At 50.3% G+C, this 20290-nt stretch overlaps 1 protein-coding gene and 1 pseudogene across 5 annotated transcripts in view; both read right to left on the reverse strand.

Moving 5' to 3' along the window:
- Positions 1 to 11568, reverse strand: part of KLHL22 (kelch like family member 22) — a 55642-nt gene extending 44074 nt beyond the window's left edge. For 2 of the 5 annotated variants that reach the window (XM_055375002.2, XM_055375003.2), the window contains exons 1-2: positions 10040 to 11568; positions 3202 to 3429 (exon numbers count right to left, since the gene is read on the reverse strand). In XM_055375002.2, coding sequence (XP_055230977.1) covers positions 3202 to 3429; positions 10040 to 10422 — 611 coding nt within the window. In that variant the 5' untranslated portion in view covers positions 10423 to 11568. Of the gene's footprint in view, positions 1 to 3201; positions 3462 to 3984; positions 4070 to 5354; positions 9951 to 10039 lie in introns of those variants that run through there. The other 3 variants (XM_019018079.4, XM_031005588.3, XM_063705000.1) reach the window with 3 other exon arrangements.
- Positions 11569 to 18905: 7337 nt separating this feature from the next.
- LOC101145602 (mitochondrial carrier homolog 2-like) lies at positions 18906 to 20013 on the reverse strand (annotated as a pseudogene).
- Between the last annotated feature and the right edge of the window lie 277 nt (positions 20014 to 20290).

Here is a 20290-nt window from a genome sequence, read left to right on the forward strand (position 1 = left end):
TTGCAGTGAGCCGAGATTGCCCCACTGCACTACAGCCTGGGGGACAGGGCGAGACTCCATCTCAAAACAAACAAACAGAAGGCTGGGCATGGTGTGGCTCACGCCTGTCATCCCAGCACTTTGGGAGGCCAAGGAGGGCAAATCACAAGGTCAGGAGTTCGAGATCAGCCTGGCCAACATGGTGAAACCCTGTCTCTACTAAAAATACAAAAAATTAGCCGGGTGTGGTGGCGCACACCTGTAGTCCCAGCTACTCGAGAGGCTGAGGCAGGAGAATTGCTTGAACCCGGAGGCAGAGGTTGCAGTGAGCCGAGATCACACCACTGCACTCCAGCCTGGGTGACAGAGTGAGACTCCGTCTCAAAAAAAAGAAATTTATGTTCTTTGTAAAATAATTCAGACAATGCAGTAAACAGAAGAAATTCAGCCTCCCTCTCCCTTTGCCCTTTGCTGAGTCCCCAGGGTGCAGCAAGATCCTTCCAGATCTTCATGGTGGGATCATCTTCCACCAGGTCCTGAGGTTTTTCACTCCCTATCAGTAGACACACCACACTGCCCAGTTTGCAAGTGGCTCCACTGGATAACACAGAAAGGCTCCGTCCTGCACCATGTCTCAGCACTGGGTGCATCGTCCCACAGGAATGACACCTAGACACCCAACATACAACTGCAGGGCCCTAAACTACGGGCCAGCCCACCCCTAAATGCCCTTCTCTCTACCCTTGCCCATATCAAATATTACAAGCCTCTCACACATCTTTACTAGTCATACTGGGAAAAAAATAGTCCTTTATCATTTTAACATTTCACAAGTAACTAAAACAAATAATAAACATGCTAACACTTGGGAATGGTCTATTTCTTTTCTTTTTTTTTTTTTTGAGACGGAGTTTCATTCTTGTTGCCCAGGCTGGAATGCAGTGGCGCAATCTCGGCTCACTGCAACCTCCGCCTCCCGGGTTCAAGCAATTCTCCTGCTTCAGCCTCCTGAGTAGCTGGGATTACAGGCATGTGCTACCACGCCCAGCTAATTTTGTATTTTTAGTAGACGGGGTATTGCCATGTGGGTCAGGCTGGTCTCCAACTCCGGACCTCAAGTTATCCGCCCTCCTTGGCCTCCCGAAGTGATGGAATTATAGGAGTGAGCCACCAAGCCTGGCCTCTTTCTCAGCTCACTGCAACCTCCACCTCCTGGGTTCAAGCGATTCTCCTGCCTCAGCCTCCCAAGTAGCTGGGATTACAGGCATGTGCCACCACGCCCCGCTAGTTTTTGTATTTTTAGCAGAGACGGGGTTTCACTATGTTGGCCAGGCTGGTCTCGAACTCCTAATCTCAGGTGATCCACCCGCCTCGGCCTCCCAAAGTTCTAGGATTACAGGCGTGAGCCACTACATCTAGCCTCTTTTTTGTTTTTTTGAAACAGGGTCTTGCTCTGTCACCCAGGCTGGAGTGCAGTGGCACAATCTCGGCTCACTGCAACCTCCGCATCCTGTGTTCAAGCAACTCTCCTGCCTCAGCCTCCCAAGTAGCTGGGATTATAGGCGCCCGCCACTACACCCAGCTAATTTTTTTTTTTTTTTTTTTTTTTAGTAGAGACAGGGTTTCACCATGTTGGCCAGGCTAGTCTCAAACTCCTGGCCTCAAGTGATCCACCTGCCTTGGCCTCCCAAAGTGCTGGGATTACAGGTGTGAGCCACCGCGACTGGCCTCTATTTCTTATTTATACACACACACACACACACCCCTGTGAAATGACTCTGGGCTCTTCCAGTAATGTTGCCACTCTCCCGCTCCTCTTCCCAATGGAAGTGGAGGGACGCAGGGGGTGTTAGTGATGCATTGTAATCATCCCGGAGAGTAGGACACCTCTCATAAGAGGTTTACACAAGGGGGGCTGTGGAAAGGGCTAGAAATTGCTCCTGGAGGACGTGGAAAGCCACATAAGGTTTTTGACAGATTAGTGAAAGGCTGCCTACACTGTCATCTTCAGAAAGAGTGGTATGACACTAAATCAAGAAGGGCTGAGAGGGTGAGCCCAGGGGATCCCATAGGCTCCGCAGCCTCTGGCCATCCTCTCCTATACAGGTCCTAAGTCCCCTGCAGGGGGCCCTCAGCTCCTCTACCCTACCCACTGTCCTGTATGTTATCTTAATGCTTATTAAAGGCCTCAGCTGAATTTCCCTGGTGAACTGAAAGAATTCTGCTGCTCCTGGACACATCTGCACCAAGCCACCACTGGGTCACATTCTCCAAAACTCCTTCTGGAGACAGAAGGCACTTAAACCATATATATTTTGTTTGATAGTTCCTAATTAAAAAAATAGAGAGAGATAAAGAGAAAGAGAGAGAGAACTACAACTAAGCCTTGAAGACAAAATGATTGAACAGAATCAGAGCTAGAATGGAACACCTCAGGCTTGGAGTCCCATGACAACTTTGCTGGGGACCACGAGTGGCCCTCAGTCCTTCTCAGGCTCATGCCACCTATGTGAAATAAGGGTGGTGACACCCACCTCCTCGAGTGCAGAGCAGTGCAGACAACAGGGCAAATGGTGTATTGATCTGCTATCTGTGCACATAAATTTATTCATTTAAGCCATGGGTATTGTTTGAATATGTGAAAACCACGTTAGGTGCTAGGGATAAGAGACAGATTCCAATCCAGTGGAAAAGACAGATAAGCCAGTGGTTCCTCACATTGTGCCAAGTGCTGGGATGGGGTCACAAAGGAGGCCATAAGAAACCCCAGGGGGCCACAGAGCTCACTGGGAGGGCCAGAGGCTAACACCTGAGGGATGAGAGGTGTGAGCCAGAAGGTGATGCATACACAGCAATAATTACTGAGGGAGGGAAGGAATGGTAAGAGAGGGAAGGGGAGGGGAGGGGAGAGGAGGGGAGGGGAGGAGAGAAAGGAGGAAAGAAAAGAGAAAAGAAAAGAGAGAGAAAAGGAAAAGAAAAGGAAGAGAAGAGAGGGAAGAGAAGAGAAGAGGAGGCAAAGCCCAAGAGACAGGATCACTGAATGAAAAATGAACTCTAAGACCCCCTTCTGTCTCTCACACTTGTTGACTAAGTCATAACCACAAGGAGTAGGGGAGGCTCTGAGGTGAGCAGGAGACCAGCCACTGTCACCGCCAGTACCTTTACTAGCAGAGCCAGGATTACCTTTGTCATTCTTCTTACAAACAGCTCTAGTGAACTCACCTGAAGTAATCGCAGGACGCAGCCAGCAGGATGCGATGGGCCTCGATGTGTCTGCCCTCCACCACCAGCACAACATCGAAGAGGATTCCGCTGTCCCGGAGAGCCAGCAGCCCTCGGAGCAGAGCCTGGGAGTGCTGTGCGCTGCGGTAGGTGTTGTTCACGCAGTGTGGGTGGGAGGGCTGTGCAGGCAACTTGCAGAGCTGGGTGAACTCCTGCTCCTCCGCCATCCTGACAGCCACAAGATCCCTTACCACTGTGGCCTGACAGTTGGCAAAACAGGGGACAGGGGTGAGCAGGCAGGCATCAGCCCCACCACACACGGACTGGCCAGCTCTGTTGCTCCCCTTGCTCCTGTGCCTCCCTCAGGCTCACCTGTTTTCCCTCTATTTCCAAATCCCCTAATTCCTTCTCCCCTCCCACCTCTAGCCCAACTTCCTGATGGCCTTCTTCCTGATGACCTGTGCGCCATCATGCCCAAGACTCTTCATCTCATTGTATCTTCTTCAGCGGCAAAGTCAAACAGAAGGGTTTTGGGAAACAGACTGACCTGGGTTGGAGCCCAACTCCACAGGGACTTACAACATGACCAAACTGAGCCTCGAGCTCCCCAATTGTAAAAAGAGAGTTAAAAGTACCCACCCCATTGGGGTATTCTAAAATTGGTAAAACAATGAACATGAAGCATAAGCACACACCAGGTTCTCAAGAGCTCTTCCTCCCTCCCATTGAATGAACAAAATTGGGTTCTTCCTCATAGTAATGGATGCATAAAAATGGCAAGACCTGAGTAGTGGTCAGGAGACACACAGCCAGGAGTCTGGGAGGTGGGTGCCAAGGGGGTGGCATTTCCAGGGCCTACTTTCTTTTACTGAAATTCTGAGAGTCAAGCACAGTAACTGTGATTGAACCTGATGCATTTAAATTCATCTGCATTGCCTTTTAAATTAAAGATTATCTTCTAATAATTGAGTCAGTACGTTCAAAAACCGCAAACTGATTTGAATCAGAGACTCTAAAACCTAATCAGTAAAACGAACCTACTGCAAATGCACTTTTGCCATGGACCAACCAAAAGTGACTGTGGATAGCCAGCTGCTCAGGTGAGGGAGTGGCCAGTCCCACACTGCGAGGCATGGCCAAGCTGCAGGCTCTGTAGGCACAGCACAGTCAGCTACAAGATGTGAACATCTGTCTTCTCCACCTCACTTCATCCTACTTTCCTCTCCCCAAAATATGTTTATTCTCCAATTACCTCCGGTCATGCATCACTTAATGTTGGGGATACATTCTGAGACATGTATCGCTGGAGGCAATTTCCTCAGTGTGTGAACATCAAAGGGTACACCTACACAAACCTAGGTGGTAGAGACTACTACACATCTAGGCCATAAGGTACAGCCAATTGCTCCTAAGCTACATACTTGTACAGCATGTTACTGTAGTTCTGAATGAAAAAAACACACTGTTTTTCCTCTCCTCTTATACCACAACAACAAACACAGGAGACTTCTGTGACCAAATGTGTGAGGGTTTTTCCCCATTAACAAGCAAGCAATCAATTCTGCCACAGATACCAGCTGGGTGTCTTCTAATTCAGCAGTCCCCAATCTTTTTGGCACTAGGGACCACTTTCTTGGAAGACAATTTTTCCACGGGGTCGGGGAATGGTTTCGGGATCAAACTGTTCCACCTCAGATTATCAGGCATCAGCTAGATTCTCTTTCAGAGCACACAATCTGGACCCCTCACATGCATGGTTCACAACAGGGTTTGTGTTCCTATGAGAATCTGATGCCACCTCTGATCTGATAGGAGGTGGAGCTCAGGTGGTAATGCTGGATCGCCCTCCACTCACCTCCTGCTGTGCCACCTGGTTCCTAACCAGCCACAGACTGATACAGGTCTGAGGCCTGGGGGTTGGGGACCCCTGCTCTAATTCAACTCTAAAACTATCTACCTGGAGACAGTGTCTGATCCCACATGTTGAGGGCTGAGTCTCCCAGGTTGTTTCACCTGTGCTTCTGACCAATAGGCTATAAATTGGGTTCCCAAGATCCCCTTCTTGGGTTCAATTAATTTGTTAGAGCGACTCACAGAACTCAGGAAAATACTCATGTCTACTGGTTTGTTATAAAGGGTATTGCAAAGGATACAGATGAAGAGATGCATGGGGCCAGACATGTGGGAAGTGGTGCGGAGTTTCCAGGCCCTCTCCAGGAACATCACTCTTTAGGAGCCTCCATGTGTTCAACTATCCAGAAGTTTTCCAAACCCAGTCATTCAGAATTTTTATGGAAGCTTCATGATGTAGGCATGACTGATTAAATCACTGGCCATTGGTGATGAACTTAATCTTCAGCCCGTCTCCCCTCTCCAGAGGTTGAGAGGTGAGGCTGAAAGTCCCAACCCTCTTATGCCTGCCTTGGCCTTTCCTGTCACCAGCCCCCATCCTGAAGCTACCTAGGGGCTGCTGGCCAGCATACAAAAAGGCATCACTCTGGAAAGTCCAAAGATTTTAGAAGTTGTATGCCAAGAAATGAGACAAGACCAAATATATATTTCACAATATCACAGTATTGAATACTATAGGCAACTGTAACACAATGGAATCTGTGTTATCTAAACACAGACAAGGTACAGTAAAAATATGGGACCACCATCCTTCATGTGGTCTGGTCTGTCATTGACTGAAACATCACTGTGTGGCACATGATTATATATCTTTAAAAGAAAAAATGAAAAATATATGCTAATATAAAACTTGCCAAAAAGAAGAGGTCTCTCTCTTCACTACTGAGGCTCAGGACCACCCCCAACCCCATCCCCTGGATGCTCTACTGCTTCCCATCAAACACACTCAGTTATCTGTGCCTGCCCCTGAGTCTGCCTCCAGGACCTGGGACCTCTACCCAGCCACCCACCCATTCCTTTTCCCCTCCTGGGCTGGCTCATCTTTCTCACCAAGGCCCCAGAGATGGCCACAGCCAAGGTGTATACCCCATGACCACCTCTCACTTAGGATTCTCTTGCCTGGAAACTCTGCCCTATGGTAATTCTCCCTTTTCTGACCTCTCTCTTTCATCCCACACACCCTGCTCGAGCCCATCCTTCTTTCCCAGTGGTTCACATTCCCAGTTTCACCTACAGCTCAGTGCCTAATCTAGCTAGTAGCCCTCCAACTTGTCTAATTTTGCTATCAAAGCTACCATTTCCATCTTGGAAACCTCACTGTCTTAATATTTTTCCTTTCTAACCCATGTGCCCTATGAACCCACTAGTTCTGATTCCTTCACCTCTCCTCCATCTCAGACAGCCACCCTCCACTCCTCCAGGGCCACCACTCTGGGTCAGACCACAGCAGTGATGCCCCTACCGGTTTCCCTACCTCTTGTCTCATCCTCCCCAGGCTGCTCTCCTTCAAGCCTTACCTACTCAGCCCCAGCAGTAGTCCTTAGTCCAAAAGGGATACCTGTCATCCCCTGAACACCTTTAGTCACCCATCTAGGCCATTCTGTCTCTCATAGTCCCATATTGGTCAAGGTCTAGCTCGATTACTTCTCCCTCTATCGTTGTACAGAGAACATGACAAATATGCCCCACCATTCAAACCTGCCTTTTTTTTTTTTTAGACGGAGTCTTGCTCTGTCACCCAGGCTAGAGTGCAGTGGTGCGATCTCGGCTCACTGCAACCTCTGCCTCTCAGGTTCAAGTGATTCTCCTGCCTCAGCCTCCCCAGTAGCTGGGATTACAGGCATGCACCACCACACCCAGCTAATTTTCTTGCATTTTTAGCAGAAACGGGGGTTCACCATGTTGGTCAGGCTGGTCTCGCATTCCTGACCTCAGGTGATCCATCTGCCTTGACCTCCCAAAGTGCTGGGATTGCAGGCGTGAGCCACCGCGCCCGGCCCAAACCTGCCTATTTACCCACGACAAGGAGATTCCGGCTTCTTGAGGGGTGAGGTTTTATCTCACAAACATCTCAAAAGCCCCCATGGCTGGCTGTACCACTTGCTAATGACAGACTCTGGGCACTTGTCTCATATACCCACGCCTCAGCTTTCTCATCACCACCATGACCACCGCAGAGTCAAGAGGGCCTCCTTCTCTGAGGGTGACCTCCACAACTAACTACCCCAATAGACATCAAGCCGCCAGGTGGATCCTCACCTTCCGTGAGCATAGTAGTGCCTCTGCTCTCTTGGGAAGGGATAAATGGCAGCTACTCCCTAAACCCCTACTGCAAAAACAAGTACGGTAAAACAGAAAGACATCTTCCATGGGCAGGCAAAGCACATTTACCAAGTCCAATTTAAGAAACTTAGCTAGGGGCTAAGGGGGATATGCCGAAAAACGAATCAATTCTCTGCTGGGAAGGAGCACAGCACAGGATGCAACATTTAAAACATTTAAAACCACATCTATACGGTTTTAAATCACCAAAACGTCCACCCTCAGGAGAACAGATGTCATGGCACAGTGATTTGACAGAATATTAGGCAACAGTCAAAATGCGCAAAGTGGCCGGGCGCAGTGGCTCACGCCTGTAATCCCAACACTTCGGGAGGCTGAGGCGGATGGATCACGAGGTCAGGAGTTCAAGACCAGACTGGCCAACATAGTGAAACCCCATCTCTACTAAAAATACAAAAAAATTAGCCGGGCATGGTGGTAGGTGCCTATAATCCCGGCTACTTGGGAGGCTGAGGTAGGAGAATCGCGCCACTGCACTCCAGCCTGCATGACAGTGTGAGACTCCGTCTCAAAAACAAAAAACAAACAAAAAAACAATGTGCAAAGTAGGCTGGGCACAGTGGCTCATGCCTGTAATCCCAGCACTTTGGGAGGCCAACGTGGGAGGATCATCTGAGGTCAGGAGTTCAAGACCAGCCTGGCCAACACGAGGAAACCCCATCTCTACTAAAAATACAAAAATTAGTGGGGCGTGGTGGCGCATGCCTGTTATCCCAGCTACTCGGAAGGCTGAGGAAGGGGGAAGCTGAGGCAGGAGAATCGATTGAACCCAGGAGGTGGAGGTTGCAGTGAGCCAAGATTGCGCCATTGCACTCCAGCCTGGGCGACAGAGCCAGACTTTGTCCCCCCCCCCCAAAAAAAAAAAAGTGCAAAGTAGGCTGGGCATGGTGGCTCATGCCTGTAATCCCAGTGCCTTGGGAGGTCCAGGTAGGTGGAGTTCAAGACCACCTTGGGCAATATAGCGCGACCCTTTCTCTACAAAAAATTTAAAAATTAACTAGGCATGGTGGTGTACACCTGTAGTCCTGGCTATCTGGGGTGAGACAGCTTGAGGTTCACTGCAGTCTCAAGCTCCCAGGTTCAAGTGATCCTCCCATCTCAGCTTCCTCAGAAGCTGGAACAACAGGAGCTCACCACTGCGCCCGGCTAATTTTTCAAATTTTCTTTGTAGAGAAGAGGTTTCACTATATGGTGTAGGCTAGAGTGCAGTGGTAGGGTCTTGGCTCACTGCAGCCTTCATCTCCTGGATTCAAGCGATTCTCCTACCTCAGCCTCCCGAGTAGCTGGGATTACAAGCACGTATCACCACACCCAGCTAATTTTTGTATTTTTAGTAGAGACGGGGTTTCACCATGTTGGCCAGGCTAGTCTCTCCTGACCTCAGGTGATCTGCCAGCCTTGGCCTCCCAAAGTGCAGGGATTACAGGCATGAGCCACCGCGCCCGCCCCCGGGCCCCATTTTCACTTGACACACGGCTACTCTAGCCTGAAGCTCTTCCCCAGTCTCATATCCCCAATTTTAGTCATCACAAGCCAAGTTCCCCCTGTTTTGTACTGTTCGAAGTTTCAGTGGGGAGAAGAAAGGAAGCTTAATGTGCCACATAACTACAAACTGAAGGATATAAGATGAATTTTTATGAAGTGATGGATGGCAGAGTCAAAATCATTTCAGAGGAACTTTCAGTTCGGTACCATTTTACTGAGTAGATACCCTCAGCCTTCTGTAGGGCCCCCGAACGAGCAGTATCCCCTCAAAGAAACTCAGTCCTTGGCAGCATGAAGCAAGGTCGGCCACAAAGGCAAAGGGGGCGGCTGCGGTAGAGGAGAGGGAGTGGGTGCTGATTTCCAGCGGGGCAGCCTTCCAAAGGGTGCGCTCTGGAAGAATCTCCCAGGGAGCCGTCTTGGAGGCACTCGGCCCCGCGGAGGGCCGGAGCGAGGGCGCCCAGGGAGGAGCCCAGGCGGAAGGTGGCGGTGCCCCGCTGCCCGCCCCAGATCCACTCGGCTCGGCCCGCACCAGATCTAAAATGGTCAGAACTGGCAGCCGACGCTTCGCGCTCTGGTGATTTTGCACTGACAGCGCGATCTCCGGCTCCTCTCAGGAAACCGGGCGAGCTGGCGAGGCTGGGCTCCTACGGCTGCAGTCCCCTGGCCCGATCGAGGGAACTGAGGCTCGTCAGGCCGGCCCCAAATCGCCCGCCTGTTGCAAGGCCGCCCGCTCCAGCGCGGAGGGTCGCGGCCAGGAAGGCCGCACTCAGACCTGCCGCAGGAAACAGGGCCCGCCCGGGTGCCAGGAGGCCGGCGCGCCAGCAGCCGCGCTGAGGAGGCCTCGCACCCTGGCCCCTGGCCGAGCGCCAGATCCCGGCCCCTACGCGCCCGCGCCCGGGGATCCCGCCGGCCGCGTCCCCGCCACGTCAGGCCGCGGGCTCTCCTCAGGTCGCCGCCCCCGAGCCTCCGGCCCGCGCCCGCCCCCGCGCCCCTCGGACTCCGCGCCGCTAGCTTGTCCCCGGCCCAGCGTTGCCTGCTTGCCGCCCGCCCCCCGCGTTCGCTGCCGCCCGGCCCGTTCGGCTCACGCCTCGCAGCTGACCTGGTGCCGCCGCCAGCCGAGGCCGCACTCGCAGCAGGAGGGAGGCGGGAGGCGGGAGGCGGGAGGCGGGAGGCCGGAGGCCGGAGGCGGGAGGCTGGGCGAGAGGAGCCGGCGGGGCGGGGGCCTGGGCCGTCACGTGGGCGCGCCGCGCAGGCGCCGGGCGGGCCAGACGCAGGCCCGGGGGTTCCTGGCCTGGCCGGGTAGCAGCGCGGGGGCGGCCCTGGGGCGGGGAGACAGGGGGCGGCTCCCCTCCGGCGCTCTGCGGAGGACAGCAGCGATCGCCAAGGCTCAGTGAGTCCCCGCACTAGCGCGGCACCTGGCACTTGGCGGGGCCAAACCAACGAATGAGCGAATTTGCCGAGAGTCGCCCCGTCTGAATCCATTGACTCTTTCCTTGCCTCGGTCCTGCCCTCATTCCTCGACTCACTCCCTCCTGCCCTTCCTCACTATCTCCCTCCCCGCTCATATCCTCCCTCTCCTTTCCTCATTCCCTTCTTCACTCTCTTCTCTCCTCTCTTACTCCCCCCCTCATTCCCTCCCTCCTTCACTCTGTCATTCCTTCCCTTCCTATCTTACCCACCATTCCCTTCCTCCCTCACTCATTCACTCCCTCCCTGTCTCCCCCTCTCATCCCCTCCCTCTCTCATTCCTTTTCCCTCCCTCCTTAACTCTCGTTCTCTCCTCCCTCTCTCATTCCTTCCCTCCCTGTCTCATTTCCCCGCTTCTTTCCCTCCCTCCCTCTCCCCTTCTCCCATTGCCTCCCTCCCTCTTTGATTCCCTTCTTTCCTCCTCTCCTCCACTTGTTCCCTTCGTCACGCGCTCATTCCCTCCCTCCCGCGGCCTGCTCCTTCCCCGCTCCCTCCGCGGTCGGTGCCGCTGACGGTAGCGCGCCCCCTGCGGGATATCGGGGAGAATCGCCTAACACCGCCAGAGTGAACAGGTGCTAGTTTGTGTGCCCGTTCCTTTACTGAGATTTTGCAGTAAATCTAATTCCCAGTCTTAAAGCCTGGTCCCAGAGGTCCGTGCGCGGGTCTTGGCATTCATTGTTCTCCACCTCACCTTCGAGCAGGTCCCATCCTCCGAGGCGTATCCGTAATGGCTGCGCCCAGAGCTTGGAGCCACAGAGCTTCCTGATGGGATAAGGTTGGAGTGTCCCACACTGTGGTTTTGAGAGGGACTGTGAAGGGTGGAGAGAGTGGTAGGGGGAGGATGTGGGTGGAGATGGCTCATGGTTAAAAAGAAAGGTGGGGCCGGGCTTGGTGGCTGGCGCCTGTAATCCCAACACTTTGGGAGGCCGAGACGGGCGGATCACGAGGTCAGGAGATGGAAACCATCCTGGCCAACATGGTGAAACCCCATCTCTACCAAAACACACGCAAAAAAACTAGCCGGTCGTGGTGGCGCGCACCTGTAGTCCCAGCTACTCGGGAGCCTGAGGCAGGAGAATCGCTTGAACCCGGGAGGCAGAGGTTGCAGTGAGCCGAGATCACGCGCCACTGCACTCCAGCCTGGTGACAGAGCGAGACTCCGTCTCAAAAAAAAAAAAAAAAAAAAAAAAAAAAAAAAAAAAAAAATTGGTGGAAGGGGAATGTAAAAGGAGGAAAATACACGGAAGAGAATTGCTGTCCTGGCTGAGTCCAGAGAGATAACTGAGGGTCCCAGACAAGGATCAAGAGAACGGGATTGGCCTCCAGAGGCAGAGGTTCCAAATGGGAGTGGGCTTCCTCCTAGAAAGACTTTCTGGAGGAGACCCCCCTACTGTGTAACAGACGAGGACTTTGGGATTAAGAAAAGCATTCCAGGAAGCCGACAGTGTCAGCAAACGTGGAGGTGAGATCCTTCAAAGTGAGTGGTGTGGAGGTTTCCAGAATTTTCTGAGCCTGAAGGGAAGGTTCGAGAGCAGACCCTGCCCTCTGGAGGCTTGACTTAGCCCTGAGGGCACCCTGTAGCCAGGGTGGGCAGATGCCAACATGGTGGAGATGAAGACTGAGTAGGGAGCCAGCCACAGTGCTGTGGTCTCAGGCAGGGAGTGAAGACGAGAGTGGAGCAGGCTAGAAACCTGGGAAGGAAGCAGGTTCCCCAGTATAAGCCCAGTGATGTGTGAAGAATGAGCCCAGGAGATGGGTGGGGAAGTAGCCCACCCTGCCTACAGGGGAGCCAGAACAAGAGTAGGTCTGGGGGAAGATGAGGCCCACCTTGGCTCCAGGTAGGGGAAGACTGACCTCCAAGGCCCAATGGGACCAGGTATACGGGGGGACCCAGAGAGGAGAGGAAAAGGAATCCTGGGGCAGCAACAAGAAGGCCACTGTGGTCTGAATGTCGGTACCCCCAAAACTCCTATGTTGGAACTGAATCCTCAGTGCGATACTATTCTAAAGTAGGGCCTTTGGGAGGGGTTTAGGTCATGAGGGTGAAGTCCTCACCATGGGATCAGTGTATAAAAGAGGTTCGAAGGAGCTCATCCCCCACTTTTGCCAGGTGAGGACGCTGTAATAAGCACCATCTTCAAGGCAGAGAATCGGCTGGGCGCAGTGGCTCATGCCTGTAATCCCAGCACTTTGGGAAGCCGAGGCGGGAGGATCATGAGGTCAGGAGATCAAGACCATCCTGGCTAACATGGTGAAACCCCATCTCTACTAAAAATACAAAAAATTAGCCAGGCATGGTGGTGGGCGCCTGTAGTCCCAGCTACTTGGGAGGCTGAGGCAGGAGAATGGCGTGAACCCGGGAGGCAGAGCTTGCAGTGAGCTGAGATCGCGCCACTGCACTCCAGCCTGGGTGACAGAGCAAGACTCCGTCTCAAAAAAAAAAAAAAAAAAGCAGAGAACGGACCCCTCACTAGACACTGGGGCTTTTTTCTGAAGGCTACTGTGTCATATAAAATTTATATTAAATAAACTGATATGCTTTTCTCTTGTTAATCTGTCCTTTGTTAGAGGGGTGTCAACCAGGAACCTTGTGATGCGTGAGGAAAAAATATTACCTTTTCCCCCTACTCTTTCTGGCACCCAACAAACAAGTGGGGTGGCAAAGACACCCCACTTGGGACAACTGGCAAAAGGTAAGCATTCTTACCAAGGTTAACTATCCCATATCGCTGCCTGTAGAACTCAGCTGAGAGTGGAAGGTAAAAACTTCTTGTCCCTTCCTTTCCAAATTCAAATTAGCAGAAGAAAACATTGTGTCCGGATTGTGACTCTTGCTTAAATTTGGTTGAGGGGTAGCTGTTTGTTATTGATCCTTTCCTCCCAGGCACAGCTGCCTCTTTCCTGTTTGTTTTGTGTCCTGAGAGCTTGGCTTTATGACCAGTGAGAATATTCTCCCCGATCTCTGAATAGCCAGTGGGTGCAAGTGACAGCTTGCTTTAGGACAGCTTGCGTTAGGGTTGCAAGTAACAGCTTGCATTATTACAAACTCCTCTGTCCCAGTCAGAAAAAGAGAAGGTTTGGTTTTTGTTTGTTTGTTTGTTTTTTGTTTTGTTTTGTTTTAATAGTCTTGCTCTTTCGCCCAGGCTGGAGTGCAGTGGCATGGTGGCATGATCTTGGCTCACTGCAACTGCTGCATCCTGGGCTCAACTGATTCTTCTGCCTCAGCCTCCTGAGTAGCTGGGACTACAGGCACACACTACCACGTCCAGGTAATTTTTTTTGTATTTTTAGTAAAGAGGGGGGTTCATCATGTTGCGCAGGGTGATCTCTTTTTTTTTTTTTTAATTCTTTTCTGAGACGGAGTCTTGCTCTGTCACCCAGGCTGGAGTGCAATGGCGGGATCTCGGCTCAGCCTCCTGAGTAGCTGGGATTACAGGCACCTGCCACTACGCCAGCTAATTTCTGTATTTTTAGTAGAGACAGGGTTTCACCATGTTAGTCAGGCTGGTCTCGAACTCCTGACCTCAGGTGATCTGCCCACCTCGGCCTCCCAAAGTGCTGGGATTACAGGCGTGAGCCACCGTGCCTGGCCTCTTTTATTTTTAAGATATAGGGTCTCACCCAAGCTGGTCAGGAACTCCTGGCCTCAGTCCACCTGTCTCAGCCTCCCAAAGTGCTAGGATTACAGGCATGAGGGACCACGCCCGGCCAAAGAGAAGGTTCTGAACCTTCTCTTTTTCTGACCATGACAGAGTAGTTTGTAAGTGGGCCTAGTTCATAAGGGGTTTTTGTTGTCTCAGTATTCATTGGTGTGATAGATGAGCCAGTCCATGACTGGAGACGTGACAGTGTTCTGTACAAGATGACATCCTTAGTCACCTGTGTCAACAAAGGTGCCTTCTGGCTAGGCACGGTGGCTCACGCCTATAATCCTAGCACTTTAGGAGGCTGAGGCAGGCAGATCACGAGGTCAGGAGTTAGAGACCAGCCTGACCAACATGGTGAAACCCTGTCTCTACTAAAAATACAAAAAAATTAGCCAGGTGTGGTGGCGCATGCCTGTAATCCTAGCTATTCGGGAGGCTGAGGCAGGAGAATCGGTTGAATCTAGGAGGCGGAGGTTGCAGTGAGCCAAGATCCCGCCACTGTACTCTAGCCTGGGTGACAGAGCGAGACTCTGTCTCAAAAAAAAAAAAAAAACCCAAAGGTGCCTTCTTTCTTTTGACTGTCTTTGCAAGGGGTCTGGATTTGAGAGTGCTGAATCTTTGTGCATCCTCTTTGGAGGGTGTCTTTCTCTCTCTCTCTCTTTTTTAAGAGACAGAGTCTCACCCAGACTGATCGGGAACTCCTGGCCTCAGGTGGTCCTCCCACCTTGACTTCCCAGAGTGCTGAGATTACAGGCATGAGCCATTGTGCCCAGCCTTGAGGATGTCTCTTTTGTCCATGCTTAAGTCATAAAATGCTTATTGGTTTTGGTTCTGAGTTGCTTGGTAGGTACCTTTGGTTTACAAGAAGAAAAGTGGTGGGTGGGCAGGGTGGTAGTAGGGAAGAGTGTTCAGTACTGCCAGGAATATGTACTAGCTGTTCTGGCTGAAAACTGATAATGAGATATTTGAAAGGATTTTTTTTTTCATAGCTCTATGATCAGAAGATGGCATAATTGGGGCTGAGCACAGTGGCTCAGTGCCCAGCTGGGATTACGCCTGTAATACCAGCACTTTGGGAGGCCGAGGTGAGTGGATCACGAGGTCAGGAGTTGAAGACCAGCCTGGCCAACATGGTGAAACCCCGTCGCTACTAAAAATACAAAAAATTAGCCGGGCGCGGTGGCAGGTGCCTGTAATCCCAGCTACTCGGGAGGCTGAGGCAGGAGAATAGCTTGAACTCAGAGGGCAGAGGTTGCAGTGAGCCAAGGTCGCGCCACTGCACTCCAGCCTGGGCGACAGAGTGAGACTCCGTCTCTAAAAAACAAAAAAGAAGATGGCGTAATCGGAAGTTGATATTCTGTCTATTGGATCCTGCTTCTCCCCTGGGGTCTTCTTGGTTCCCTGAAGCCCCTCTTCCGGAGTCCCTGCCCTCTATCGGCTCTGCCTCCTGCTTCTTTTCTGTATTGCCATGATTTTTGCTAAGGATAAAGGACAACTTCATTGGCTTCTTTGGGAAACTTGCAATCTCCCCAGACAGGCCCCTCTGAGATTTCTCCTTTCCATTTGCTTCTGCTCCCCCTTCCTCCTTTTGCCACCTTCGATATTTTCTCCAGTTTCCTTGATTCCTTTGATATGTCCCCATTCAGGCCACTCTGGCCCTCCATCCAACCTGCCAGAACTTTTTCCACTTCAGCACTTCAGTCACTTAAACATTAGGGCTCCCTGCCCTAAAGGGACTCAAAATCCTGCAAAAACAACCACCTAAGGATAAAAAGAGAAAAAAATGAAACTGTTTGGAAACTGGGCAAATGAAAACTCTTTTAAAAGTCTTTTTCTGGGGGCCAGGTGTGGTGGCTCACGCCTGTAATCCCAGCACTTTGGGAGGCCAAGGTGGGCAGATCACAAGGTCAGGAGTTCAAGACCAGCCTGGCCGATATGGTGAAACCCCGTCTCTCCTAATAATACAAAAAAAATTAGCCAGGTGTGGTGGCACTCGCCTGTAGTCCCAGCTACCTGGGAGGCTGAGGAAGGAGAATCGCTTGAACCCGGGAGGCGGAGGTTGCAGTGAGCCGAGATTGCACCACTGCACCAGCCTGGCAACAGAGCAAGAAGACTTCATCTCAAAAAATATATATGTATGTATATATACGTATATACGTGTATATATGTATGCGTATATGTATGTATACATATATATATAGAGAGAGAGAGAGAAACCAGTGAGTTTGTATTATTGTGTTTTACTGACTCACGACTACCATTTTGGAATGAAAGCTATAAGATCTTTGTGTTTTTACGTTTATGTGTTTATATTTGTGTATATCTATGTATGTATGTTTGGATATTATATATAATATTTTTTCTATCTCCATATTCAGTATCACTAACTGAATTTTTTTTTTTTTTGAGATGGAGTCTCACTCTGTCACCAGGCTGGAGTGCAGTGGCATGATCTTGGCTCACTGCAACCTCCGCCTCCAAGGTTCAAACAATTCTCCTGCCTCAGTCTCCTGAGTAGCTGGGACTACAGGTTCGAGCCACCATGCCCAGCTAATTTTTGTATTTTTAGTAGAGACGAGGTTTCACCATGTTGGCCAGCATGGCCTCTATCTCTTGACCTAGTGATCCACCCACCTCGGCCTCCCAAAGTCCTGGGATTACAGGCATGAGTCACCATGCCCAGCCTGAATTTTTTAAATCCCTTAAAGGAGTTATATTCAAATTGTACCATCCTTCGAAGATGTCTCTTTTGTCTGTGGTGTCTTAAAAGGATTATTGGTCTTAGAGGGAGGTAAATAAGCATTCATACAAGCTAAATATTACCAAAAATTTAAGAAAAATAGAAACGAATCCAAATGCTTTTTAGTTTACATGATCTGGAATATTCTTTAGTAAATAAAGCTAGTTTGAAAATTGATGGACTAGGCCGGGTGCAGTGGCTCAGGCCTGTAGTCCCAGCACTTTGGGAGGCCAAGGCGGGCGGATCACGAGGTCAGGAGATCAAGACCATCCTGACTAACACGGTGAAACCCCGTCTCTACTAAAAATACAAAAAATTAGCCAGGCGTGGCAGCATGGGCCTGTAGTCCCCAGCTACTTGGGAGGCTGAGGCAGGAGAATGGCGTGAACCCAGGAGGCAGAGCTTGCAGTGAGCTGAGATCACGCCACTGTACTCCAGCCTGGGCAACAAAGCAAGACTTCATTTCAAAAAAGAAAATTGATGGACTAGTCAAACAAGTTTTATGTTATCACTACTGAATGGTAAAGATAATAAAACTATCAATCCAACCTAAGAGCAAAATGTGCAATAAAAATGAATTGCGGCTGGGCTCACCCCTGTAGTCCCAGCAGTTTGGGAGGCCGAGGTGGGCGGATCACCTGAGGTCAGGAGTTTAAGACCAGCCTGGCCAATATGGTGAAACCTGGTCTCTACTAAAAATACAAAAGTAAGGCCAGGTGTGTTGGCGGGACCTACCTGTAATCCCAGCTACTTGGGAGGCTGGGGCAGGAGAATCACTTGAACCTGGGAGGTGGAGGTTGCAGTGAGCCGAGATCGTGCCACTGCACTCCAGCCTGGGAGACAGTGCGAGACTCCATCTCAAAAAAAAAAAAAAAAAAAAAAAAAAAAAAAAATTGGGCACGGTGGTACAAGCCTGTAATCCCAGCTACTTGGGAGTCTGAGGCAGGAGAATTGCTTCAACTTGGAGGCGGAGGTTGCAATGAGCCAAGATTGTGCTGCTGCACTCCAGCCCAGGCAACAGATTGAGACTTTGTCTCAAAAAAAAAATGAATTGCATAGCTTGGCGCGGTGGCCCATGCCTGTAATCCAGCACTTTGGGAGACTGAGGCAGGTGGATATTTGAGGTCAGGAGTTCGAGACCAGCCTAGCCAACATGGTGAAACCCCATCTCTACTAAAAATACAAAAAATTAGCCAAGTATGGTGGCGTGCACCTGTAATCCCAGTTACTTGGGAGGCTGAGGCAGAATTGCTTGAACCCGGGAGGTGGAGGTTGTAGTGAGCCAAGATGGCACCACTGCACTCCAGCTTGGGTGACAGCGAGACTCCATCTCAAAACAAACAAACAAAAAAACAAACATGAATTGCTTGATGCATGGAAGTTAAAAAAACAAGAGGGCCGGGCATGGTGGCTCATGCCTGTAATCCCAGCACTTTGGGAGGCCGAGGCGGGCGGATCATGAGGTCAGGAGATTGAGACCATCCTGGCTAACAAGGTGAAACACCGTCAACACTAAAAATACAAAAAATTAGCCAGGCGTGGTGGCGGGTGCCTGTAATCCCGGTTACTTGGGAGGCTGAGGCAGGAGAATGGCATGAACCTGGGAGGCAGAGCTTGCAGTGAGCCGAGATCGCACCACTGCACTCCAGCCTGGCTGGGAGAGCGAGACTCCATCTCTAAAAAAAAATAAATAAATAAGAGGGAGGAATTTTTTTGTTTTTGTTTTTTGAGACAGGGCCTTGCTTTGTCACTGAGGCTGGAGTGCAGGGGCGATCTCAGCTCTTTGCAGCCTCAACTTCCTGGGCTCAAGTGATCCTCCCACCTCAGCCTCCCGAGTAGCTGGGACTACAGATGTGTGCCACATCTGGCTAATTTTATTTTTTTGTAGAGATAAGGTCTTGCTTTGTGGCCCAGGTGAAACCTTGTTTTTTAACATGAGTTAATATCAGTGTAAAGAGTTATGGTTTTACCTATTTTTTTTTTCCTCAGACAGGGTCTCATTGTCACCCAGGTTGTAGTGCAATGGTGAAATCATAGCTCACTGCAGCCTCCAACTCCTGAGCTCAGGCAGTCCTCCCACCTCAGCCTCCTATTTTTGAAAATTATCCTGTAATATCTGTAATGTGTGAAATTATATAAAGAGCCTTAATATGTTTGTCCCTGAAACCCAGGATGCATTTCTGTTTTTCCCCAAGAGTAAATGATTATTTAGAAAGCATGCCAAATTATATACAAATCAACATTCTCTCCCATAATCCTGTGCATCTGAAACTATAGAAATGTCACAGTCCCTGCCCCACATCTTCAAATTAACATTCTCAGGTCACAACAATAAGTCTTCTCTTCCCAAAGGGCTTGTCTCTGGAAAAACAAGCTATTTCCTAGGCTCATATTTCCTCTCTTTGTAGCATGCCTCAGCAATCTATCCAAGAAGTATATATTGGGGAGTAAGGAGGGCATCCACCAGCAAGACTACAGTTGTTGACAGCCATAAGATTGGAGACAAGCACAGAGGGATAGGTCAACATACTGGCAAAAAAAAATCCTGTGACAGCTTGAGAATAACTCTTTGTTTCATTAATGGTAGAAACCCCACTGTCCATTGCATGGGTATCGACAAGGTGGTAGGCTAGTGAGTCACAAAGCCACAAAGAAATGATGTCACCTAGGAGATGAGGAACAAGACCTGGGAAAAATCCTAGAATACCCTCTTCCTGATAAATGGTTAGTATGGTGTCACAAAGTCCACAGAACTTGGATTCTCTCCCAGTGAATTATGCCATAGATCTCAGAGTGAGCACATGGAAGGGACGTGATGAGGGCAGCAGCAGAACAAGCGATCACCTCTTGAGTTGCTTCCTTGATAATTTGGTCAAAGGAAGACGAGATTTCTTTCTGTTCATATCCAGGTCCTAACTCCTCACCCTTGTCACACTCCTCGTAATGCTGTAAAACTTTACCGTGGACCGCAGTTCCAAGGACTCCCGAATGCAGTCATGGAGTTAAGCCTGTGAACAACCCACACCTCCTGTCAATGCTGGCAATGTTCAGAGCATAACAAAAGAAACCAGAAAGCTGACATACTTCCTACCCCAAAATATTTTGTCCTGCTGGGGGAAGAGGCTCATATCCCACCTGGATGAGCACTTTCATGTGCATGAGTCACTAGGACAGGATGGTGAGACTGGAGTCCAGGAGCATCTGACTGGCAAGCAACATCCGCCGTGACAGCACCTGTATTATTCTGTTTTCATGCTGCTGATAAAGACATACCCAAGACTGGGAAGTAAAAGAGGTTAAATTGGACTTACAGTCCCACATGGCTGGGGAGGCCTCGGAATCATGGTGGGAGGTGAAAAGCACTTCTTAATAGGGTGAGGGCCAGAGAAAATGAGGAAGAAGCAAAAGCGGAAACCCCTGATAAACCCATCAGATCTTGGGAGACTTACTTTTGGGAAAGACCTGCTGCTTGATTCAATTAACTCCCCCTGGGTCC

Source organism: Gorilla gorilla, chromosome 23 (assembly GCF_029281585.2).
Source record: "Gorilla gorilla gorilla isolate KB3781 chromosome 23, NHGRI_mGorGor1-v2.1_pri, whole genome shotgun sequence".
NCBI classification, from domain to species: domain Eukaryota; kingdom Metazoa; phylum Chordata; class Mammalia; order Primates; family Hominidae; genus Gorilla; species Gorilla gorilla.